Here is a 27,135-nt window from a genome sequence, read left to right on the forward strand (position 1 = left end):
AACGAGCAGTCAACTAAGTACCGCTATAACAGTAAGTTTCCTTGTATTTCATGGGTTCTCAAGGTAGTGCAAATAAGCCCTGGGCCGGTTCATATTAGTAGGGCTTGTTTCTAAGGGTTAGCAGCAGTTTCCTTTTTTTTTTTTTTTTTTTTTTTGGTGAATTGTGGTTAAATGCTTCCGATACGATTTGCCCATTACTGATTCTTACAGACTGTCTCCTTCTAGCATGTTTCTTTGAAACCAAACCCAACTGCACTCAGGTTTTCTTTATAATCAAGTGCCTTCAGAACATTACTTATTTTTGAAAGATAATTCAAAAAGTTTTTTGTCTTAAACAGACTAAAACACTCAAGGCAAAAAAGAAAACCCTAAGAAAGCTAATGATTTTGTAGTTTTGAATTTAAGAACAGGTATCTTGGTAGAGATGGAATAAACTCATGGCTGTGAGTGAGGGCTCTGAAGTCTGACGAGATGGGTCTCATCCACCTCTGCCATTTACTAGCTATGTAACCATGACCAGGTCTTTTACCTTCTCTAAATTGCATTTTCCTCCACTAGGCAAAGGATGGAATGATAACAGTATCCACCTCACAGGACTAAATGGTATGCAGTAAAGTTCTCAAAAAATGGCAGCTGCCAGTACTAATACCCAAGCGTGAAGTCAGACTGTGAAGTCCAGCACGGGTTGTTTATCCTCCAAATGGCACTTGTGGGTACCTAATCACAGGCACCTTATGCAGAAGGCATGGATTATTCATGTATTGTTTAACATTTGACTTCAGGACCCAGGATGGCTGGAGAATTGATTGGCAAAGACTTAGAAAGGAGGGAAACAGTGTTTTCTGTTTTTTGTTTTTTTTTCTTGTCTCGATCACCCTTTTCTTCTAGGGTTAGCCATCATCCCAAGAAAGATGAATTTTGAGAATCACTCATCTCAGATCACATTCATTATACAATCAGCTCTGCTGGGCACTGTCCTTCCTGAATGGAAGGGAATCTGATGCTCAACAACCCTGACCCTGTATTACGTGCTATGGTGTGTGCTGATGTTGAACAAGGTAAGATGGAAGAGGATGCCAGTGGGAGAAAAACAAAAATAGTTTGGGAGAGCAGGACGGTTTCTCTTTACCTGGCTCAAGAACAGAGAAAAACTGTAAGACAAAGAGTCTCCTAGGTAATCATGGCTTTCCTGATAATGTGGAGGCAAATGCCAGAGCAGAGATATGTCTGCATCTTTTCCCCGATCGTGTACCTGGCAGTAGCCGCAGTTCAGGCTCCCGCTTCCTCCCGCATTCTTCCAGACCATTAACCATCACTCCCTATTAATCATACTTGGTGTCTTTCAAACTGTCCTGTGTTTCCTTTCAAATCACTCAACAGATATTGAGAACATACTGAAACTTTTAAGTCTCAATTCAGAGTTCTAGAATTCTTAGTTTAGTAATTCCGTCTGACATTGCCCAGATGTCTCTAGAGTAATTAGTAAGAGAACGGGGTTAATGTAGCTGCCTCACAGTGTGTAGATTCATTATGAAAGATGATTCATTTACAAAAATTACGCAAGTCTAATTGAGTTTAAGCCTAAAAGGATAGCACCAGACTCACAGCCCATACACTTCTGCACCTGTCTTGGCTTCATATTTAAGAGGCAACCAGGTACAATACGGTAAGGATTGACTGCTCTTATGTATTTTTATTCATTTGATCCAAGGTATGTGGAGAGGAGGTTTACAGATAATAGGTAAAGTCCATGCTCCTTGGGAAAGGACGAGGGAAGCCAGAGTTTGGGTTAATTTAGACATCTTTAGTCCCTCAAAGATGAATAGTCCTACGGATACCAGCCTACCGAAGTTCAGGGCTCAGAGCTGAAGCTATGAGTGAATGGAGTGTGCTTTCATGAATTAGATAACTAGATAAATTAGAGGGGGTTGCTGGCTAAGAAATACTGTCCATCCTTCTTTTAAAATGTCATCTATTGTTCTGTTGTCTCTCTTCCCACTGCTATCGGCCAGATGCTTGGTAGCTCATATTTCAACAACTGGAGTGGCCTCTTAAGTAGGCGCAAAGTGTGCAGTTTAATTCAATTAGTGATTTTGGCCTCAGTGGCTTCTCTTCTTTCTGTTCATTCTACACAGTGACCCAGGAAAAATTTTTAAAGGCTAGTTTTCATCATATCACTCCCCTGCTCAAAGACCTCTAAAGACTTTCACTGCCACGGGAATCCAATCCAATCTGTGTGCCTCCCCGGGAACCTGTCTCATGACGTCCCAAGATGGGCCCTCCACCGTGGCTCAGCCACCTCGTCACTCACTCGAATATTGCCACCTCTGAGTCTTTGTACAGGGTCTTCTTTTCTGGAATGTTCTTCTCTCTTTCTCTACAGATGCACTTCAGGCGTTAAGGGTCAGCTCAAGCTTCAGCATCTCCAATAACCTTTTATCGGACTGCACTGAACTACAAGTGTCACTCTTGATGGTCATCTGTTTTCTACAGATACAGTTGACCCTTGAACAACACAGGTTTGCACTGTGTGGGTCCACTTATACACAGATTTTTTTCAGTGGCTACCTGTACTGTTTTCGATCAGTGGTTGGGAAGCTGTTGCTGTGAAGGGCCAACTGTATGCATTATTCTACGCCATGTTACACAGGGCTTTGAGCATCCTTGGAGTTTGGTATTCTTGGGAGTCCTGGACCAAGCCCCATACATGCTTTTAGAGGGTCTTTAGGAAGTCAAAAGCAGATTTTCAATGGTGTGGGTGTGGGTCGGCATCCCTAACCCCTGTGTTGTGCAAGAGTCCACTGTATATATAAATGAGCAATTCTAATTCTGGAAACAAATTAGAGAAAACTCAGAGATGCTTATAAAAATAAAATGTATGCTGTTCAGGATGTTTGCGGTTGTTTATTTTTATTTTTTTTACAACAGAGAAGACGAAAAGCCCCTAAGAGGTCAGTCAAATAAATCCTGATCTACACCAAGCAGCTAACAAAATCATGCTCTGGAATATTCACTAACATGAGAATCAGTTCACAAGATATCACTGAGTGCACAAAGCAGGTGATAAAAGACGGTGTGTAGCAGTATTTCATTTTTATTTGCTAGGTAGATGGACAGTGGTGCCGCTCTTAGAGGGAGGCTTATGAGGGCATTTTCTCCTTTGTGGTTTTCTATGCATTTAAATTTTGGGGCACTGATCTAAAGTGTTATTAATGTGTTGGACAGTTCCTGTAGATGGAGATTTGCTCTCCTGAACCACAAATATCTGACTTGGATGGACGCACACATGGATAGAGAGGTTTGACACAACCCTATGTTTAAGTTGGACTCTAATAAAACTCAGCATCACATGAGAGACATCCTGCTGTCCTAGCACAACACACACTGAACTAGGAGTTGGGAAACACAGGGTCTAATCGTGGCTCTACTGCAGAATTCCTGCCGGCCCTGGAAAAGTCGCTTAGTTTTCTTGAACCTCAGTTTTTCTACTGTAAAATCAGTGAATATTCTTCCCAATTTCTATCCTGTTCCATCTTACAAAATATGTACAGAGATCAACAGAAACTATAAAAAGACCAAAGACATTGCAAAATGGCAGTCGCTCAGTATCAGATGGCATTACTATCAAGGTTGGAGAAATGACCCTCTGAAATCTTTCATCTCTGACACACCACAACCTCAAACCACAAAGTGGTATCTGCTGCATGTGCTAATATGCAGGGAAGTGCAATTTACTAGATGCCCAATTTAATAGCTGTGGGTATATTCGTTAAGTAACACTTTAAAAATGAAAATATAAAAATCATTTTAGGACACCATGCCTAAGCTCATTCTTCTTTTAAAACTATTTCCCACAATATTTTTCAGATTATTGTCTTTGCTTTTTATTTTTATTTTTAAGAGGACAGCACAGACATAAATTTTAATAGAAGAAATATGTTGGGCTTCAGATCAATAATTTAAAAACAAAAATTTTAAAGCTTTGACAAACTCATTATGAAGGGAATACGGCATTACTCTTTATCTTTGCAAAGATTTTGACATCAAGTCTAATTCACCTAGATGGGCAAATAATCTTGAATTAGTCACATAGATACCAATGTACATATTTACAGATACATGCGACTGAAGGCTCTTGGCACATGACTGGTAAGTGTATATCGAATGCTTCTTGACACAAACACACAAACCCAGGCCACGACTGCGTGTTCCAAGACACACATGGAAACACCCACACATCCCACAGAACAACCAAAGAGGTATATCAGGCTTCAGGTCAAAAGAAAAAGAGAGAAGAGAATATCCCTTGAAGGGAAGGGAGGGCGGCACGCCCCCAGAGACTTCTTGACTCACCTGTTAAGTGGTTGGCAATCCTGGCAGTGGGTTTGGGAGGCAGGGCAGGGGGTTGCTTGAGAAGGGACAGCTGCTTCACTGGGGTCTCCTCATGGTCTCCAGAGAAAGCAGCAGGTTTTTTGGGGGGCAGTAGCAGGACTGGTTTGGCTGAAGGATCTTGGGACAGGAGGACTCCAGACTCACTGGCAGAGGGACTCTCTTCAGACACTGAGGGGACAACCACATGACACACAGAAGACATTACACAAATGCAGTGCAGGTGGGGTTGACAGGCGCACACAGGACAGAGACGCAGGTTAGCAACACAGCAGAGCACCAATGATTCCAGGTTGTCACATATGTGTAGAGAGTTAAAGAGAGGACACCAGAAATCCAGTGAAGGGAGGGGGTAAGGGGAGGGCAGAGGCAGGAGAGGGAGAGGTGGAAGGAGCAACAGGGAGAAAAAGGAAGAGGACGTTTTCTCAAAACTACCCAAAGCTTGACCACTTTAATCTCAGTGTTTATAACGTAAGTCCTATGGGTGCTCTAAGATGTGATCCATGGACGACAGAAATAATCAACAGATGACAGGAGCAGTGGATCAGCGACAAGGAGCCCCGTCTGGCTGAAACCAGCACGAAACATCAGTCCCAAAGGGCCTGCCTCCCTTTTGCTGGGGAGGAAGAGAGAGCGGATTCTTATCTTAGCTTGCCGGGTGTCACGTGTCCCTGCTCCCAGGGACAGCAGGTACTGAAGACAGCCTGGAAGTGACACAGGTAGGCCATGCCACTGCTGGGGCGGTTGCGCCTCAGGTTCTGGAGCCGTCCAAGTGGGCAGCAGCCTCCAGAGGGCACCCTGCAATTTGAGGGGTGCCTCCTGCCCCTGCAGCTCTTACGCACCTTGACGAGGTGACGGATGCTCCAATTCAACACCTTTTTGTCTTCCCCCTGCCTCTCTCCTCTCACTTGCCAGAGTTACGGTTTTCTTGTTTCGAGTTGCCCCATTTCTCTTTGTTCTGCATTGGGCCTAACTCTTCCTTTCACGTATGCGGGGCTGCAACTGGTTCCAGTGATGAGCTGTCATGGCTGGTGGCACAGGCCTGACCATGGTGGCCGTCTGGCTCATGACAGACTGAAACTCTGTGACTTCTCTGGGACGACAGCTCTCATTATGCCAATCAAACCCATCTGATTCAATGTCACAAGGAAGGTTGGATAAAAAACACAATTCATGGCTTTAGCTGGAAAAGTCTCCCCAGCTTGGGGGCTGGGGGGATGTAACTCAGTTGCATCTCTTCCTTCCTCCCATCACTGTTACAATAAGAATGCCTAGAAACGATTCCTCCCCACCCTCTTCTTCCTCTCTAATCTGGGTGTTCCCTGCAGCATCAAAGCCCTGCAAATAATCCTCATGAGTGCTAAATTCTCCCTGTGTCGCAGGAGACTGTTCTTATCAGTGTTGGACACAGATGGAGCAATAACTCACCCAGACCCAAAGTGAAGCCTGGGAAGTGACTCTGTGAAACACCATCTTTCCCATCCCCCCATACGAACTTTGCTGATGTTGACTCCGCACCAGGTGTGGAGAAAGGATGTGGCTTTTCTACCCACTCCAGATATTCCAAGAGGTCCCTTCCCCCAGGCCTGTCTCCTGACAACAAGGACTTGTCCTTCCTGGTTGTCGGGAGGGTCCCATCTTCAGGCTAACGAGGACTATCCTGCAAATCTCCTGAAGAAGTGGGTATTGGCCACTCAGAAGGCTTTGGACCAAAGAGGGAGTGACAGTCAGATGGCATCAAAATCATCTGTTGGCAGGATACAAGTTAACCAGCAAATTGTATACAATTTGATAGCCAATGATCACATTAATTGATTAGATACAGTAAACTGATACAATTTTCTAAATTGATATAACCATTAATTGGTATACTGGGACTAGGATTAAAAGGCATGTTGGGGCCTTACGAACAGGTGATTAGACAGGTACCATAGAGAAGTGTAGGATTTGTTAGCTTCATCTTAACAGAAATGAGTGTTAGAAAACAATACAATGACAGTTTAAATCATCAATATTATAAAAACAGGGCATGTCTTCTTTTCTAATGATTATTTTTTTATTTATTACATTTATTGGGGTGAAAGTGGTAAGTAAAATTGTATAGGTTTCAAGTGTACATTTCTATAATACATCACCTATATATATATTGTATTGTGTGTTCACCACCCAAAGTCAAATCTCCTTCCATCACCATATATTTCAACCCCTTTTCCTTCTTCTACCACGCCCTCACCCCCCGCCACCGCCTTACCTTCATATCTTCTTTAAAGAGAGTAAGGTCATAAAAATATCTTTAAAAGCTATAGGACAAGAACTGCAAATAATCCTCCATATTTTAATACTCAGTATGTACTAGTTGGTCAGTTTTGTCCCCATTTCCAGGAGATTCTTGGGTTCAGATGGTTCACAATAGAACCCAAGGCCAGGCAGGCCAAAGCTCCCTCACACCACATGCTGCGGCCTACGCGACAACTCTGCCAGGGGCATTACCTGTCCCATCCATGATGTCAGATGGTTGGAGCACCTCATATGAGCAGGGATCCCTGGGCATTGGGACCGGCTCCATCTCGGACAGGGCAGGCAAAGACAGCTGGCTGGCACTCAGGGACTGTCCGTTTTCCAGGGAGTCGTCCTCATTTGATATGGAGAGCTCCCCGTCTGTCAGAGCGAGAAGGAGAGTGCAGAGTTAGACAACGCCTGCTTCCCAGGGAAGGGTGACATCTGTAGCCTGCTAACTGAGTTAAGACGCTTTTGAACTATCTTTATCAATGTCAGTATGTAAAGTCTATACTTGTCCATTTGCTTTTAAGACATTTATGTTATTGTTAGAGGTATAACGTCTAACCACCAGGACAACAATTTTCTATGAGCTTTAGCCAATTGCCTGTTTCTTCTCCATCTCTCTCACTGTAACCTACCAACTTTTGTCTGTTTTTCCTTTTTAATGAAAGTGAATTAAAACGAATTTTGTTTCAGAATTTTTGAAAACTTGGGAAAACTGAGCAAGCCTCAAAGATTAGAAAACCAGGATTAGGAATTCCCACGAGTAAAGAGTGCCATATCATTGAACAAGCGCCCAAAGCATGGTGGTTCAAGGCCATAGGCAAAAACTCATCCCGTCTTCTCTTTACCTCTGCCCAAATCCCAGCTGAAGGGCGGCAGGGCCCCAAGGATGCTAGGAAGTGCGTGGAAATCTCCCAGTGCCCACCAGGGGTCACTCCACCACGTGGGCCGCAGGCTCTGATCAAGTTTCAGTCTCCACAAAACAAGGGGCAGCTAGTTAACACCAGGGTGGAAGCTCAAAGGCTCCTGCTCAACGGCCGTTTGTTGGATCAAAATCCCCCAGTGTGATTTCATCTTAGCCTAGGGGAGTCTGGATAACTAGACGTTAAAGTCAAATTAATTTTTAAAGAGGACTGAAAGCTGTTTCAGGAAGATGAGTAAATATCTGATGAAACACTGAGCAATGCTTAGTCAGAAACACAGAAACCAGCAAAGCAAACACCTGCCTTAAAACTGGAAGAAAGAAGATTTGCTTGTAGAAATGACTCCAAGGTTAATTTTGGATATATAATCCTTTCCTTTTGCTATGCTCCTCCCAAGGCTTTAATATTATACTTAATGATATCTGGTGGCAAAGGAGCCTCTGCCAGCCACCGTACCCCCCCCCCCCCCGTTGGAATTGGCCCGATGAAATGTATATTCAACAGAGTAACCTATAAAACAGGCTTTAGATAACATACGGTTCAAGGACATATGATATTTGACCTGAACCTTCTAGAAACATAGAAAAAAATACAATGAACACCAAAAAACCATATGAAGCAGATAATGTACATCACAGACATCTGAAGATTTTCATTCGGCCTGTTTGTATGCCCCAAATGGTAGCGGTAGTTCTTATACTTGTGATTAGCAGTATGATTACTACTCCTCACTAACAAGAGAAGAACAGACTCTAAGGCCAATGCCATGTAGTACACAGCTGAACCCAGAGTCTTCAGGATGTGAAAGGCTGCGGGTGTGTGTTACTCCATCACCACCCCATCAGGTATGGGCCGGATTCCTCTTAACGTGCTTTAATTTAGCGTGTTCAAACTGATGCTGTGGGAAGTAGCTCCGCTTCAAGTTCCCAGTTGGTGGAATAACGACACAGCTGCCATTCAGTTTAACACATCTTTAGGAAACCACTTTGATTTTGGATGTTCCAAGTGTAATAAAAGTCTTGGGCGAGAGAACCAGAGGAGGAAGCGTTTCAGCACTCTTGCTCCAGTTCTGCTTCTTTGGGGCAGACCTGCAATGGAATGACTGCTATCCATTGTAACAGTTAGAAGTACCCTAGACACAACATTGGGAATAAAGACACAACTGCAGTTGGATTACTTTAGACTCTCTCTGTGAACCTTGGGTTCACCAAGGCAGCTGGCTTAGTGCCAGAGGCTCAGCTAGTAATAGAGTAGCAACATTAGTCTCTCTTCTTGGGACTGTTAACTGTCAAAAAATGTAACTCCCATGAATTAAAAGTACCTTGCTAAGTGACAAAGGCCCAAACCACTGTGGAGACAAAATAATCTTGGGAATTCCACTGTCATAATTTCTAAATTTACATTTCTACTGAAAAAATAAAAACAAGAGAAAAAAAGAAGAAATAAGAAACTGATCATATCGGCCACCCTAACAGACACAGTTTCTTTTTCTGTGCATAGTTTTCATAGTTGTGATCTTACTATGTATCAAAGTTTGTGTCTTTTCTTTTTACTATTATATAGCATTATAATTTGCAAAACTATTATCTTAACTGATTATATTAGATGAATATACTAATGTTTATTTAGCTATCTCCCTGTGGTTGGTCATAAAGGAAAGTCAAATGTTTTATGCTATTATGAAAAAAGAAAGTTCTGCTGGCCATCTTCTTGTACAAAATCTTTTCTGCAGTTAGATTTCTCCCCCTTTAGAAAAGATGCCTATGAATGAAATTTATATGTATTAATAATTTAATGTCTCCAACACATACCTGGACTTAGCGAAATTGTTTTTCTAAAGGGTTTTACTATTTATACAGCAGCAATGTACAGATCACATAAACTTCTTAGCTTTTGGTCATTTCTACAACATTAACATTGATAATCATGTTTTATCTATTTATGAGTTGTGAGCAAATATGGTGAATGTTTAAATAAAAAAATTATTACAATGAAAGACATTGCCATTAATCCCCCTCAAAATAACCCCCCCACCCCCCACTGCCACTTCAAACACACTTATCCCATAATTCTTGCCACTTTCTGAAGCAATTCTGGAAGTCCTCTTTCATGGGTATCTTTAGATGCGCGGTCATGGCTGCCTCCATGTCCTGAACCATTCTGACTTTGGGGAAGAGCCAGAAGTTGCACGTTGCCAGATCCAGTGGATGAGGACACACCGTAATGTTTTTATTTGACAGAAATTGCCATATACCAGAAGTGATGTGTGACACGGAGCGTTGTCATGATGGAGGATGATTTACGGCACACTTTAAAACACACCTTCTCTCAACCATAGTTCACACCTGACTGACTGCCCCGAACAAGGTGAAACTTGTCACACACTGTTACTAAGGTTCCACTCACTGCTTCCTGTATTGAAGAGCCCTGCCTTTCTGTTGGATGGCCCTCGGCAGCAGCATTCACCATATTTTGTGATCACAATGAAAGGCTCTGCTGTCACACATCGCTTCTGTTACAGCAACTTCTGTCAAATAAAAACATTACGGTGTGTCCTCATCCACCTTATTCACTGGATTTGGTACCATGCAACTTCTGGCTCTTCCCCCAAATCAAAACGACCATGAAAGGTAAACATTTTGAATCAATTCAGGACATCGAGGCAGCCATGACAGCACAACTAAAGACACTCACGAAAGAGGACTTCCAGAGCTGCTTCAGAAAGGGGCAAGAATGGTGGGATCAGTGTGTTTGAAGTGAGGGGGAGTATTCTGAGGGGGACTAATGACAATGTGTCTTTTACTGTAATAACTTTTTTTTTACATTTAAACATTCACTGTATTGTTTGATCACACATCACACATACATATCTAGAAGTAATTAAAACCATTCAATAGATACAAATTCATTATCGATATTATTTATGACCAAGCTTGGTAGTGACAAAAGTGAAAACCATTTGATTTGGATTCATATAACATGGGGGTAGAATGATGCTGTCATTGTTAAGTAATTGTTATTATATTTACAATTTTTTACTATGACATTTTCAAACATACACAACAGTAGAAACATTAATGTAATGGACTCCATATACTCATCATCAAGCGAAGGAACTTGCTGGGAACTCCTAATGCTTGGTAATTCTAAGTTTGATTAACTTGAAGACGACTGAGGGTCTTCATGCCTTTTACTATTTACTATTAGATTCATAATTGTGGTTTTTGCAATTGTTTTTAACCTTTAAAACCACAATTACTTTTGCACCAACCTAGAACAGTGTATCAACACCTTTACCAGCATAATTTTAGTAGCATTAGAAAAACATATTTTTCCAGGAAGAATTTAACTTCCCTGATCAAGATAAGTCTTATGGAGTATTTGTACTTTTATCTAGATCATTGCTTTCTCTTGTTATCATGGCTGAGAAAGAGTTCCCTGACTATGGTAAATTATTTTGATGTTTTAGGTGATCTTCCAAAATGATCTGTGATAATAATAATAATGGTTTTCAAAATGGCATACAATGATGTCCAACCATAAGATGTGTCCTACTGGCATTAGTAAAGTGTGACTAGGAGGAAGGGAGAAGGCAGGAGAAGAGAACAGATGAGTTGAGGCAGTGGTTCCCAAACTTTAGTGGGCATCACAATTCCGTGAGGGGGCAGATGAAACACGGATTGCTGGGCCCCACCCTCAGCGTTTCCAATCCAGTAGGTCTGAGGTGACACCAAGAGTGCAATATCTAACAAGTGCTTGGCTGATGCTAACACTGCTTTTGCTGGTTAGGGTTCCACACTTTGAGAACCACTGAGTTAGTGAGGCAAGAGAACCTGGAATGGCAACAGTGCCTTCTCATGATGAGGTTTGGGGCAGGAAATGCTGTTTATCTGGCTACATGAAACAAAGATGGCTGGTTTAAACCTCAGAGAGGACAAGAAACCAGGAGGTTGCATTGTTTAACCATAGATCATGAAGATGAACTTGTCACAAAGGACAATGGGACTGGAGAGAGCAGCAGGGTCGAGTGGAGAAATAAAGTCTGAGTCAGATGCAGACATGTATAACAAGGTAGAATCAGATCACAGAAGTGGGAGAGAATAGAATGCAGAAGTGAATGCACATCAGTGTCATGAATATCAAATGGGGAAATGCAGACAGCAGTGGATCTAAGGTAGCAAACCAGCCACGGGCATTGCGCCAGCCTTAGTCTCCTCTTCTCATGAGGCATAAGAAATGAAGACGTGGGTAGAGTCAAGTTAACACCACAACAAGGAGAATGAAGGGAAAGGTGAGACTGAATTAAATCACTCAATTCATAAACACCTGTTGAGAGCCTATAATTAATGTGTCACATACCAGAAACTGCCAACTCTCTCAACCACCTTGTGAGGAAGGCAGATGTTTTCTATTAGCTCCTAGGCTACAGGTAGCGACTACTGCCCAGTCTGCTGCCTCGTCCCTGGAGCTTCACCACACCCTGTCTGTGTCTCCTTCCATAAGCCAAGCAGGCATCGGGCCAAATGCCAAGGAGAAAACAGATGTGTCCTGGGGAAGACAGTGGACTGGCAAGATGCAATGAAGAAATGCAGAAAAGCAGACACACAGAGTAATTAGTGTGAGCTAGCTGGTTGTGAGAGTTGGGGAAAGAAGCCAGAGGAGTTAAACCCTGAGAAGTGGATGAAGAAACATAAGGGGTGAAGGAAGATAGCAGGCTTGTGCTCAGAGTAGATGGAGACCACATATTAGAGGAGGATCTTGTCTTGCACAGAATTTTTTAAATATTCTAAAAGTATGATTTACGTAAAATTTGTGATCCAGATGATTGGCCTGAAACATACATTAAAAATGTCTTTGTTTTGTTTTAGTTTGTTTAGGAATTGTGTCCACTTATAACTGGATGTCACCTTTGTGACTACATTCAAAGTGATTTTTTAAATTATTGTTTTGTTATTGTTTATTTTGCTTTAGACATACTCTAGTTTTAGGGTGACTGACATCAGTTTCTGATCAATTAAATTGTCTCAAAACTTAAGGTTAGCCTAAGATTTTTATATAGATGACGTCACCATGGAAAATGGGCGACTAGAATTCTTTCAGGTTTTCAATGGATATCTACGTAATAACAGTTTCTTTAAAAGTTGTATGAAAGACAGACATTTTGTTGTGAGTAGGCTCAGGGTTCATGATTCTTTGAAGGTTAAGATAAAAACATATTAATTCTGAAAAACAAAAAGTTCTATAATGTAAACTTAAGCTCAGCACTGAATCTTATTTTCTAGGATATGCATCATGGTTTATATAGAAACCTATGTTTAAAAGTGTATTTCTAGTCTTTCTTTAATAAATAATAGTTGAATATGAGTATAAAGAATTGCTCAAAAGAATTGTTCAATATCTACATATAGAATCATTACAGCAATAAATTTCACACAGATTAAAAAACTAAAAATAAAACTTCAACACTAGACTAAATAGTATAAACGTGTGTGTGTAGCACTCACATGTGAGCACATACATATTTATTTATTCAGGCTGTGCAAGAGGGAAGCAAGATGGATAGTTTTGACTCACTCATAAAGCTTTACTTTCATTTGCCAAATAAAATGCTATTCAACAAATATAAAAAGAATCCAGCAAAATGGGGAAATCTGAGCTAACTATAGCTAATAAAAAAATAACTATTTCAAGTATGAACAGTATTTGTACAAAGAAGTAAAAATCAAGTCCCAGGTGCCACTTGTCAAATGCACAGTCTTGCTAAGAAAGAGACAAATGTAAATGAAGTGACCATGTGGCTGCCGCAGATACAAAAAAAATGTGTTTGAAACAATGTCAAGTACAAAAACCGGAACAGAAAACAACATGTACATGTTGATTATAAAAACATCAAAATGAAGAATGGATGCAGGTTGGCAAAGTTCTGAAGTGTATTTGGCAAGCTATAAGTAGGGTTTAATGATTAACTGTTTTTCTGTAAAAATACTTACGTTTCTAAAAAAACAAAATCTGCAGGCCACTTTGTTAAATGAAAAAACAATAGTGTTTGTTAGGGGAAAACCCCTTCCTCATCCCTCATCCTGATTTCTTGAGGCATTTTCTAAGCCCTCATTTTTGTCCATCTCTTTACCCCTCTCCACAGTTACCTCACTGCGAGGGTGCAACCACTGGTCCCTGTTTCTCCACCAGGTGGAGCGAATCTACCCAAAAGGTAAAGCATAGGGGCTGCAGCGTAAGTTCTTCCCTCTCCACCTTGCACTAGTGTTGATTCAGGACTCAGACTTTCTGTTTTGTGAGGCTGATTTTGAGATCTAGGCTTGTGGGGATGGCACGAGCAGAGAGTTAGCAGGTCCATCAATGACTTCTTTCAAACTAGCCTTTATCAGTAATAAAGGTGATACCCTGCACTTTGATCTCCCACTTGTCTTATCCCTAAAATGGCTCAGAAAGTAAGGGAAGAAGAGTGTTAATATTGGGCCACTCAAATCCTTTATAGTCTGGGGCCTCAAGGGAAGAGGATGCTTTTCCATCTCAGGTAAAAAGAAATTGAAGGAGCCACTGACAGGCGATAGAAAGGGATGCTGTTATGAAAGAACCCATGCTCTTCTAGGAGGCCTGCTTCTCTGTAAACAGCTGTGCTGGTGAGCACCCCGAAGTCATTCTCAGGAGAGCTGGTGGGGGAGGGGAGAGAAGCAGCAGGTACACTGGACAAGGGCAGATTCTGAACACAGGAAGAGCTGTATTCTTATTTTTGCCATCACTAGCTTGCAACAAGTCACTTAAGTTCTGGGACCTCAGTTTCTGTCCCTTGAAAACAAAAGGACTCTTAGATGAGACCCAATTTCCTTCCAGATCAAAGTATTATCTGTATGACAGTTGGAAGAAATAAGAAGTCTCTGTCCTCCAAACAAAACAAAACAACAAAATAAAAAAACTTGCAAATAAGCCTGAAATAACAGATAAGCTAAAATAGCAAATCATTTCTTCATTTAGATTTTCTTTTTCTTGTATGACTTATTCTATTTGGGCATATTACATCAAGAACTAGGAAGTGCATTGATGGATTTCAGGTTTATTTTTAGCTAAATATTTTGTTTTTATTTTAAAAAAACTGGTATGTAAAGTTTTAGTATAGAGCTAGAGGTTTGTGCTCTACATAAAAAGCTTCTACACAGTAGAAAGACAAGGAAGAAGAAAGGAAAGGTGAAAGAGATGGTGAAAAAAACATTTTTGGAGTGTTTTGAAGCATTTGGAGCATCTTCAGTATCAAGAACTACGCTAGACATTTTATGTGTAACAGTAATTATAACAACACCTGAAATGATATTTTAGGAGTTTATCATGTACCGTGTTTCCCCGAAAATAAGACCTAGCCGGACAATCAGCTCTAATGAGTTTTTTGGAGCAAAAATTAACATAAGACCCAGTCTTATTTTACTATAATATAAGACCCGGTCTATAATATAATATAATATAATATAATATAATATAATATAATATAATATAATATAATATAATATAATATATATAATACAACATAATGCAATACAATATAATATAATATAATACCGGATCTTATATTAAGTTTTGCTCCAAAAGATGCATTAGAGCTGATTGTCCCGCTAGGGCTTGTTTTCGGGGGAAACGGTATGTGCGAGCTCATTGAAAATGACTTATTTTGAAATGTTAATTCCTTAAGGATAGCAAAAGAACAATATGGCAATCCGTTATAAACAAGACTTAATTGTCAGTTAAAAGTCAAATTCTGAGACTGTAGTACTTGTAGAGAAGCATAATAAAGGGCATTATGGCCACGTTTATGCTTCCATTGTAAAGAAAAATCACTATGTAACTCAAGAGTCATGTGACAATTTGAAGCTGAAAACATTAGGAAGTGTTAGCTAAACTGCATCTTTGTTAGTCACACGGATGTGTAGAATTTACACACACACGCTTGTGAAAACTCAAACACATTTTAATTTCCTGATGAGCATCAATGGCTATACAGTTGACCCGTGAACAATGTGGGGGTCAGGGGCATCGACCCTCGTGCAGTTGAAGCTCCACATGTAACTTTTGACTCCCTCAAAACGTTGCTACTCATAACCTACTGTTGAACAGAAGCCTTATTGAAAACATAAACACATATATTTTGTATGGTATATGTATTATAAACTGTCTTCTTAGAAAAGTAAGTTAGAGCAAAGAAAATGTTAAGAAAATTATAAGGAAGAGAAAATACATTTACAGTATTTATTGGAAAATAATCCATGTACAAGTGAATCCGCACAGTTCAAACCCATGCTGTTCAAGGGTGAACTGTAATTAAAGCAAAATAGAAAAATGAAGTCACTTACGTTAAGGCAAATAACTACCTTCGTGAAGACATGTATGAAGAGCTCATGCGAGTGTTTGCTAATGGCTTTTTCCCTTTGAGACAAGAGTGTTCAGACTATTCCATGTTCTCATTTAATTTCTCAGACATGCCCTTTAACCAAAAAGCACATCTTCACAAGTAACCCACAGAGCGCAGGGTGTTTTCTGAAAACGTTCACTCTGGTGGTAGTGATCCCGAATTTTTGTGAGCCATGAAACAGAGACGTCATCCAATGTTTTTCTGACATCGACCTACAAATGTGCCATTTTAGCAACAATATACTGTCATGGGCCACTTAACAATGGCAATACGTTCTGAGAAATGTGTTCTTGGGGGATTTCGTTGTTACGTGAACATCATGGAGCGCACTTACACAATCCCAGATGCTACAGCCCACTACACACCGAGGCTGTATGGCACAGCCTATCGCTCCTAGGCTGCATGTCTGTACACATGTTACCGTACTGAATATTGGAGGCAATTGTAACACAATGGTAATTAATATCTGTGTATTTAAACATATCCAAATAAAAATATGGTATAAGATAAAAAATGGCAGAGATACAAAGAAAAAACTGATAGTTGCTAGATGGAAGAGGGTGGGAATGGGGGAGAAGGTGAAGGGATTAGAAAATACAAATTAGTAGTTATAGTCATGGTCATATGAAATACAGTATAGGGAATATAGTTAATAATGTTGTAAAGATTATGTAGGGTGCCAGATGGGTACTGCACTTATCAGGGGGATAAGTACACCTGAAGCTGAAGTAGAATAATATTGAATGTCAACTATAATTAAATATATATATATATATATATATATAGTCACAGGATGTGGAGTTCAGCATAGGGAAGATAGTCAATGGTATTGTAACAGCTATGTACGCTGTCAGATGGGTAGTAGATTGGGGGGGTTATCACTTTATGAGGGGTGTAAATGTCTAACTATTACATTGCTTTGTACACCTGAAAAAAAGAACATTGATTAAAAAAAAGACAAAAAATGGTACATCTGTACCGGATTATTTACCATGAATGGAGCCTGCAGGAGTGAGTGAGTGTGAAGGCCAGGACATGACTGCACACTGGTGTAGACTTTATAAACACTACACACTTAGGCTGCACTAATTTATAAAACAACATGAGATTAAATCAAGCACAAGTGAAAATGAGGCAATCAAGGGATATAGTAAACATGAGATATATGAGGCTGCTGCTGACGTTAGCACAGCATACTGTTTTATAGAAAACAATGTTTTATAAGGAGAAAGAATACACTCTACAATGATGACAAAAAGTATAGAAAATGCATAAACCAATAACAGCTCATTTATTATCATTACCAAGTACTACGTACCGTCCATAATTGTATGTGCTATACTTTTACACAACTGGCAGCAGGTTTGCTCACACCAGCATCACCACAAACAAGTGAGCTACGACGTCACTAGGCAATAGGAAATTTTCAGCTACATTACAATCTTATGAAACCACTGTTGCATGTGTGGTTCCTTGTTGACCAAAATGTCAGTTATACAACACATCCCAGTATTGAGAACAACAGACAGTGTGTTCACGGTCTCAGTAATGGAGTGCTCCGTGTCCGCTGGGCAGGCTGAGAGTGCTGCTTCCCCAACACCTGTCCCCTGGGCTCCAGAAAACCTGCAGAGGTCACTGAACTGATTTTTCACTGCTCTGGAGAAAGTGTAAGGCGGACACAGAATATCGTGCCTGCTTTACAGCGGACAGGAAGGCAGCATGGGAGGTTGTGCCCAGAGAAAAGTGTATGTGGTCCACTGCTGACCAAAATGTCGTTGTGCAGCATATGACTGTACAGAGCTTTGAAAAGCTTTTGCGAATCCCAGTAGCTCTTTAAATCATTGCAATTAAAGCCACTAGCAGTTTTCACAGTCAGTAAAATGATGTGCCAAGCAATAGTTACCTAAGAAATAATTTATCTATGGAGTTTATTAAAGATTAAAGAGCTTTAAACCTAAGAAGTTGGAAATGACTCCCTGGAATTTGTTGACTTTCGTTGGAGATATTTTCTTCAATTTGCCTGAGTTCAGGGAGTTGATGTGATTAAACAAAATGGTGCTAGATATTATTCTGTAGAATTTTAAACATACATATAAAGCAATACGTGCCTATTAAATACTGCCTATTTACTGAGAATGTATTTGACTTTCAAGCATTTAAAAAGACTTGAATTGAAAAAGTCTTACTTATAAAACAAACAAATCCCTCACCCCCTCTAAAAAAACAAAAAAACCCTACAGTCTAAAAAACAAAAAAACCCTACAGTCTCTTTCTCTGACTCTTCTGGTGCATTTTTCTTTCCCAGTGAGGAAAAGTCATCGTGTGTGTGTGTGTGTGTGTGTGTGTGTGTGTGTGTGTGTGTGTGTGTGGTGGGGAGTAGAAAGGGGGGGAGACAAAAAGAGAGAGAATGTGTGTGTGTTTAAAAGTATCTGTGCACCACCAAGATTTAAGGCAGACACTGCAGGATTCTGTAGGATCAGGGAACCTATATCTTCAGAATCCATGTCAGAGAACCTTATGGTTTATCTTTCATCTTTATTTCCAGCCAGAAGTCTTTGGATTATCCTGACCAGCTTAGATGCAGGAGCAATTTTGCAGGAGCCATGAGGTTGCTTATTGTCTGATACAGGCATCTTTGTGACTCACAGAATCCTTTTGAACCTACCTTGAAAATCTGTGTAAACTATTTAAATTTCAAAACTTAATTGATTCTGTGATACTTTGGATGATTTTATACATGCAATGGAATGGTACATGTTTTTGCGCTTTCACCTTGCTTTTTAAAATTTTATTGCTATTGTTCTGGATTTAATATCCTATTTGGATGTTAACAGTTTTTTCCCTCTGGTTTGGAGACTTTTGTCTAAACCATTAAATATGTGGATTGCAATGACTTCCTATCACAAAAGTGGCAAAAGCATTGACCTTGCATAGGTTGTTTCCGTTGTATTTCCCTGTAACAGTTTCCTGCCAGACTTGTCATCATTTGCTGCCTTTTCCTGGACCTCATGGTCAACAAACCACTGCTCATGTTAATTCTTAGTGCGTCCCCAGTTGCAAACAACTCATTGTTTCAAATTGTGGTGTTTGTTTCCTAGAGTGGTTTCTTTCATCTGCTCTGGGTACCAAATTCATATCAACCCCATCAGTTCTTCCATCATCTATGATGTAAATTTGATGTCTCTGACCACAATTTCCAAATAATGACTCTGGCCGCAAGGTTTGCAGCTGAAAAGGGATTTACCATATTTCTATTCCTGGGCATTCAGATGTCAAAAATGCAACTGGGACAGGGAGTGAATACAAAATGAATAGAATGTCACAGTTTCTCTCCTATGCTATCATATGAGAGTGTGAATCTCACAGAATCATCCATCGTTGTGCAGGGGGCCTTCCGTAGTTAATAGGGAAGCCCAGCCAAGACGGGAATCCAAGATTTAAACAAATTCTTAATGGCTAGAGTTGGGGCAGGAAATTGTTATTTTAAAATTTAAACAGCTCTGTTTCTCTAGCTGAGCTCTCTAGGAAGGGACCCACTAGCCACATGTGGCTGTTATTTAAGTTAGTAAAATTAAATAAACTTTAAAATGCAGCTCCTCAGTAAGGCTAGCCACATTTGAAGTGCTCAACAACTGTTTGTGGCTGGTGGCTGCTGCCCCGGCCAGCACTGCTGCAAGTTCCACTGGATAGCACTGCTGAAAGTGGACTTGGAAATCACAATAATGGGACTCATGTATATTATGCAAGCGTGAATGCATTTCTGGAATTGAGTGGTTAAAATGTTGTTAAACTTGTCTACATTGTAATGAATGGTCCGTGTAGTGGATGATAATCCCTTTAGAGAAACTGCAGTGGTGGGAAGCCTGGATCTTGGGGAGAGGTGACGTGCCCCACCCGGGAGCAGCAAGACAGAACTACGCAGGCAGACAGGGCCTTCGGAGAAGTCCCATAGCCTCATAATTGGGTCTCAGCTCTCCTGGTCGGAATCAGGGAGAGTCTAGGCTCAGGTGAAGGGGAACCAGGAAAGGAAGGCAGGCTGAGGAAAGGCAGGCATGTAAGAAGAGCAGAAAAGCAGTACAGACCAGATGTCTGGTGGAGACCATGGCTAACATTTAACGAGCATTTATTCTGGGCAATGGCCTAAAAGCCCAAACTGGATTATGTCCTTTGGTCTCCAACAACCCTATGAGAGGACAAGCAAGGGCAGAATGGAGTTGAAGGGTCTGCCATTCCAGGAGTCTTCCCACGGATTCTAGGAGGACCACCTGGTTGGTTCTAGATGCCTTCAATCAAGCAGGGGGCTGGGAGTAGTAAGAGGATTAGAGAAAAGCACAGCCTTGCTGGCGGAAGCAGTCTAGGGTCCGGGAGTTACATTCAATATGAAAGCAGGTCCAGAGAGATGGAAAGCTGCGCTGTACCTTGTACAGACAGATAATGAGAAAGCCGGGACCAGAATCCTGGGATTGGGGCTTCTAGGAGAGTGCTTTCATCTTACAGATATTTATATGGGGGTTAAGGCCCCTCTGACTTGTTTGACTCTACACAAATCCTAGGCAAAAGTATGAAGTCAGGAAAGTTTTTCTAAGTCTGACAAGCTTTTCTTCTATTAGCTACTAGCCTGCTGAAGTTTGGCTTGTTTTCTCACCACACACGTCAGTGCGGGTCAGTGGCTGTGGAGTGATCAAGAGTCAGAAGGCTGGGGGCATGTGGGCAGGGCGGCGACATTCCCCAGGCCCAGGGTGCCCTGCCCGCTTTGATATCACAGGTGGGGTCCAGGATAGGCAGTTAGAAAGGGTGGTATTGGGGTGGGTCTTCCAAGGACACGTCGTAGTAGTCAGCAGCTCTCCAGAGTTGACTGTCTCTGCAACACTTAGTTTTATGGAAACAACTGTCAAAATAGGGCATAAAATCTCTGGTGGTTATCTCCAAAAATTCTAGTCAATGAGAAATGAGAGTAATTCTGGAGAGGCTTTCGGACAAGTGTTTTTTGCCTCTTAGAAAGTGATGCCAAGAAGTGATAGCCCTCTCTCTTTCCTCTGGATGTTGTGTCTGTATGTAATGCTGGGATTATGGCAGCCACCCTGTTCCTATGAAGGGTCGCAGACTGAGGACTGCATTTCTTACCCATGGTTGTGAGTTAACTAACCCTGGAGCTGAACTTTATTATGTGAGGTTCATTCATTCATTCACTCATGCATTCATGCAATAAATAGTAAATGAACACTGACAAATGCCAGGCATTGCTCGAAACATGTGGAATACTTTAGAGGACAAAATACACAAAGACCATTGGTCTAAATTGACTTACTGCTTCAGCCTCCTTGAATTAGGTTTTTTTTTGTTACCTGAAAGCAGAAGCATCTTAACTTACATGCTGCTGATTGCATACTGGCTTCACAGGTAACTAAAGAGGCTACAATTAAACAGCACAAAAATAATCAAAAGAATACTTCTCAGTCCTTATCTTACTTGTCGTATCTGCATTCTCCCCACCCCCCCATGAACCACAGCCTCTTCTCTTGGCATCCACAGTGCTACACATTTCCGGTTTATTTCCTATTTTTGGGGGGCTACTTTTCAGTCTTTGAGGGTTCTTTTTACTCCCACACCATTTTTTATTTTATTTTTTATTCCTAGATCATTCAGTGCTGGGGTTCCATGGGGGTTTCTATCTCGTTTTCTCATTCTACATCTCTGAGAAATGTCACTAATTCATGAGTGCATGACCATTTATCTTCTAACAATTCCAAACCTGTATCTCCCTCTTGAGCTTCCAAGCTGTACATTTAGTAGCCTGCTTAGACGTCTGGATATCTCAGATTCAATGTGGCCAAACCATTGCTATGGTTGGTGCCCTAAGCTCACTTCTCTTGGGTTCCCAGCTCAATCAGCGAATGTCCCCTGTATCTGTCTTTCCAGTCACCCAAGCCGAATCCTGAGCATCAGCCATGCCTAAACCCTTTCCTTCACTCCCCAAATAGAAGCAGTCCCAGGGCCCTCTCGATGCCATCTTCTATAATTCTCCAGTGTGTCCTCCCCAGCTCATACATCCCTTCCGCCCTCCTTCCTGCCACCTACCATCATGTCATCTGAATCCCAGCAACAGTCTGCTAACTCATCTCCCTGACTCATGTCTCGGTCCCCCTCCAAGTCCTTCTCTCCGTAGGCAGAATGATGAGGCTGCAAATCTGATCACGTAGAAAACCCTTCCAAAGCTCCTCACTGCTCTAAGGATAAAACATACACACCTGATAGAGATTTCCTGCCTGCACCATGCAGCCCGAGTCCCCTTCACCTGACATGCTGGACATTCTCACTCTCTGTCTCTTTCACTTATCCCCAGCTCAGTGCCTCCACGGTACCAGTCCCTCTACTTGTAACATTCCACCTACCCATCCTATCTCCTCGATGGAATCCTTGTCACACTTCAGTGTACCACCCCTTCCAGGATGCACATCTTCCCTAAGTCTCCAGGCCTGGGAGCGTGACTCTTCACCGTGCCCCTGAACACCCTGTGCCATCCCCAGCATCCTGTTGAGCACCTAAACCCATTCCAGCGCTGTAAGTTCCGTTGGCCAGGGGAGCCTGGATTGTCCTGTCTGGTATTTCTGGTGCCCAGAATGGTGCTGGCAACATTACAGGCATTCAACAAATATACCAGCGGTGAATACATTACTGGGGAGGGCTTGTGCATTGCTATAATAATTTCATTCATTTTTTTGGCTTGGGGGAGTGATTTTCTGAAAGAACGGTGTTGCTTATGAGAATTTTGATCACAATTTCTCTTTACTCTCTTTATTGTTTAAGCCACCTTCCAGCTACTGCAGTAGGGACAAGCCACTGTGTCAGCTGCTGAGGTGCTACGCAAATGATTCTATGTCACCTATGCTGAAAGTGAATACTCTTTTCATTTTCACACAGTTACTCAAAATCACAGCTTTCATAAGATGCCACTTCTAGGTGAGACATCAGAAACAGCTACAAATGTGACAAAATAACAGTGCCCGGTACAGGTTGGGAAAAGCATTTCCCATAAATTTCTAAGACTGAAAAGTCTGCACACCTGGGACACCAGATAGACAACGCGATTTCAAAAGGCTCGTGCCCACTACATTTGTCTCTTCTCATACAGAGGAAAATTTTTATTTTAATTTTTAAAAGATGATGACTTTTTAATTTAAATATCAGGCGCGTTTCTCTTGAATGCCAGAGAGGGGGGAAAATGCAGCCTCTGCATAAGAGAGCTGTCCATTTCAGCAAGGTTCTGTTTGTGTTTATAATTAAAAATCACACTTTCTAAAATGTTGGTCTAACTCAATTAAGGAAGAAAAGCACCCCTCATTGCACTTTATTATTTGCTGTGAAATGGTATCTCTAATTCCCAGTACACAGTGAAAAGTGCAGTTGCTCACTGGCACACAATCAGTTCTATTCTCTGTGCCCCCCTGCAGCGGGGGTGTCTTTTCCCCCAGGTCTGGTGTAACTGGGGTGAGATGCAGTGGTCTCAGCTACATCACTGTGGCTGCAGCACATTCTGGCTTCATACTCCCATTTAGGGTGTGGACATGTGTAATACGTAGGGGCGATGTCACATGAGTCCATGGTAGAGAGATGGTCTCCTGTCCCTCTCTTGCCTTCCTGATAAATGATACATATATATGTATATGCTTTAAACATACCCTCACTATAATGAAGCGAATGACACTGTGATAGAATTGAGGTTGCCCAGAAAAACCCAGTGATGCAATTGCCTTCGTGATCCCTAATATTCTTTATTTTTAAAAATCTTTACTAAATGTATTGCGGTGACTTTCGTTAGTAAAATTATATAGGTTTCAAGTGTACATTTCTATAATTTTTTACATACAGCATTATGTTAATATGTAGAGATGACCTGTAATGACCACTAATAGCAGTTTATTAAGATCTTCTGACTGCCAGTAGGCCACACATTACGAAGTTTTCCTGTGTTCCTATAAATTCCGAGTGGAGGACATAGCCTGAGCAGGGTTTTTCAGAGTCCGCATTCACGGTCTACAAACCCCTTGGCAAGTCCTCACTGGGCTTCACCTGCTTCATCTCTATGTGGGTAAACGTCACAGTAGCTAGGCCGGCTGACCTCTTAAAATCCTTGCTAAATCCAAGAAATAACATCACTATTTTACTAATGGCCAAACAGTTCACTGTTTTCAGGATATCTTTTTCCATAACACTTAAAAGCCACTACTTGAAAGTAGAGTATTTAGCATACATATACATAAAATACATAATATAATATCGCCTATTTAAAGAGCTGGCAATAAAGTTTCATGGACCATAAAACTGAATAAACAAGGGGGATCAGAGTTCCTAGTGTTCTGGATTTTGCCAATAAACCAAGTCAGGCGAGCATGCAGAGACAGCCTCAGGCTTGCACTTGTTCTTTCAAAGACATTTACTGAGCATCAACTATGTCCCAGGTATTGTTGTAGGCTCTCGGATCATTCAGTGAACAAAGCAGACTAAGACCTTGCCCCACCTAGTGGAGCTTACATTTCAGTAGGGAGGGACAGAGGAGAGAAAAGATTAACATAATAAATAAGTAATTTATGGAGTGTGTTTGAAGGTGATAATAGATAGGAAACAAATGAACAACAACCAAAAAAAAACTAAGGACTTAGGGAAGGAGGTGGCAATTAAAAATCTGGTGGTCCCAGGGTAAGTTTCACAGGAACCATGTGGATGGAGAACTGGCGGAGGGGGTCTGGGAAGAGGGAGTGGCTAATGCCAACCTCAAAGGCTCGCAAGGTGCCACAGAGACAAAGTTACCAGGAGGTACAGCCAGGGCTTTGAAGCACCTTAGGGGTTGGAGGTCAAATCACGGGAGGCTTTGTAGGTTGTAATAGGAACATGCAATTTCTCTGAGTGAAACACGGAGCCACTGCAAGCTCTGAGCAGGGGGTGATGGGCTCTGACTTACAGAGAACTAAAAGAGAGACAACTGCACTACAGCGGTTTTAATTTAAAAGGAACATACCGAGTCAATTTAAAGAACTTAAGAACTCATGAATTAGGTTACAAGTTGTTTTGAAGTAGTAGTAGGACTGATGCCTGTTTCAGCCACTGATCCCTCACTTAGGTCTCTGTGCAAGTATCACCTCCTCCAGAGGTTCTCCGGGATTGTGTTTATCTAAAATCATTGCCCTCCTGACTTTATCTCCTTCCTCTGCTTTGTTTTCCTACATAGTGCTTATCACTCCTTGACCATATGTCATATGCTTATTTGATTACTTCCTATTTCCTGTAGTAGAATGTAAACTCTGAGAAGGTGAGGATTTTAGTTATCACTGATACCTAGAAGACCACCTGCCACAGAGGGTGTGCTTGCTATCGGTTTATTAAATGAACGAATGAATGTCCCAGGAGTCTAGGAGAACCCTTGAGTTTTAGTTCACAAACAAACAGGTCACAAGATTGGAGTAATAACTGTCTACCAAAATAAAAATAGCCTGTCTATCACATTATAGATTATCTCCCACCAGTAGTTGGTTTAACATTTTTACTATTTAGAGTAATGATGGTTCATCTCAATGTTTACATTGTGTTCTTCACTAAACTGCTATATCTGTGTTGTGGAAAATTTAGAAAATGGGAGAAAAAGAATTTATAATTGTATGTCCCTACTACATCACGATTAACACAATTAAAAATTTTCTTCTTATGTAGTTTGTGTTCTTACATGGCCTCGGTATCTCTAGAGATAAAATAATTTTCTCTGATTTTTAAACTTTTATCTAGAGCTCCTTTTGGACTCTAAACTTATGTGATTTTACCTGGAAACCAATAAAAACAATACGAGCTGCTGAGTAGCTCATGCTCTTCTAACATATTCCATTAAATGAGGGATTCCTGTGCTAGTTCTTACAGACATTCGCGATAATTTTCCTTCTTCAACCCAAGCTCTCATTTTGCCTGATTTGAATTTATTGACCAGTTTGGGATTTTAACCCACTAAGAAAAATGTCAAGAGTTTTGAGGAGCTCTATCAGAATAATAAAACCTCCTTAATTCTGAGTTCACCCTGCTGCCCCAAAAGTTACAAATCTCAAATTGATACAGTTTATTTTTATACTTTCTATGAATGAATGGGGGTATTATTAAGCAAAATCGATAACATAAAGAAGTTGGAAGAGAAAAGCTTATCGACCAGAGATAAACTGTTTTCCACCACATTAGCAACATCATACCCCAAACAGTATAACTGCCATGTAAACACAGGCCGGCCCTCCCAGGCTGCACTGGGGTGGATGGGCTGACACAGTAATTACAAATCAATGTGCAGCTGTCAGGGACCACGCATCTCTGGTGGAAACGATCTCGCTGCCAAGTGACCAGAGTCATGTGTGCTAACACAGGAGGCGGTACAAAATGAGGGATTACCATCCAGCCACTATGGAATGATAGCTCCAAATCGATGCAATGTATCTTTGAAAGGAACAACTTGAAAAATGATTAAAATCTCTTTGCCACTTGCTGTTCACTCAGGTTGTGGCAATAAAATTTTATTTGTTTTACCCACCAGAATTCCAGATACAGCAAAGTGAATGATGCTGTAGAAAGAGAAGAATGAATGACAGGGAAGTGACCCATTTGGAGGCTAAGGGGAGACAGAGCAGAGATATGAGGAGGAAATTGAATCAGGCCTCAGCGGGCTGGGTTCTCCTTGGCCACTCTCATTGGTAAGACCGTTCTGAGGGGGTTATAGATCTTTGCACCTCAGATAAAAGGGGACCATGAGGTCCCTTCTTAATTCCTGGGCCTGCTGACTAGCGTAAGGCATGTAAAGGGTTTCAAAAAATATAAAGGATGAGATGATGGTGACACTACCACTGATAATGGTTATGTTAACAATTTCTTGATAATTTATGGGATGATAGCCACTATTCTAACTTTACATATTGTTATGGACTGAATTGTGTCACACCCTGACCAAATTCATATGCCGAAACCCAAATTCCCAATGTGACAATAGGTGGAGAACGGGCCCCTAAGGAGGTAATTAAGGGTAGTAAATGAGGTCCTAAAGGTGGGACCTAATGCAGTAGGACTGGTGTCCTCATAGGAAGAGGAAGAGACACCAGGAGT

General features: G+C 41.2%; 1 protein-coding gene across 17 annotated transcripts in view; it reads right to left on the reverse strand.

Moving 5' to 3' along the window:
- The window catches only part of PHACTR1 (phosphatase and actin regulator 1), a 503,450-nt gene that overhangs the window by 74,561 nt on the left and 401,754 nt on the right, over positions 1-27,135 (reverse strand). For 11 of the 17 annotated variants that reach the window (XM_019742987.3, XM_019742983.3, XM_019742985.3 and 8 more), the window contains 2 exons: positions 6,880-7,047; positions 4,354-4,560 (listed from right to left, as the gene is read on the reverse strand). In XM_019742987.3, the coding sequence (XP_019598546.2) occupies positions 4,354-4,560; positions 6,880-7,047 (375 nt within the window). The remainder of the gene's footprint in view (positions 1-4,353; positions 4,561-6,879; positions 7,048-27,135) is intronic. The other 6 variants (XM_019742988.3, XM_074335219.2, XM_074335214.2 and 3 more) reach the window with 1 other exon arrangement.

Source organism: Rhinolophus sinicus, chromosome 14, assembly GCF_057876585.1.
Source record: "Rhinolophus sinicus isolate RSI-liver-muscle chromosome 14, RSI-T2T, whole genome shotgun sequence".
Classification (NCBI taxonomy): domain Eukaryota; kingdom Metazoa; phylum Chordata; class Mammalia; order Chiroptera; family Rhinolophidae; genus Rhinolophus; species Rhinolophus sinicus.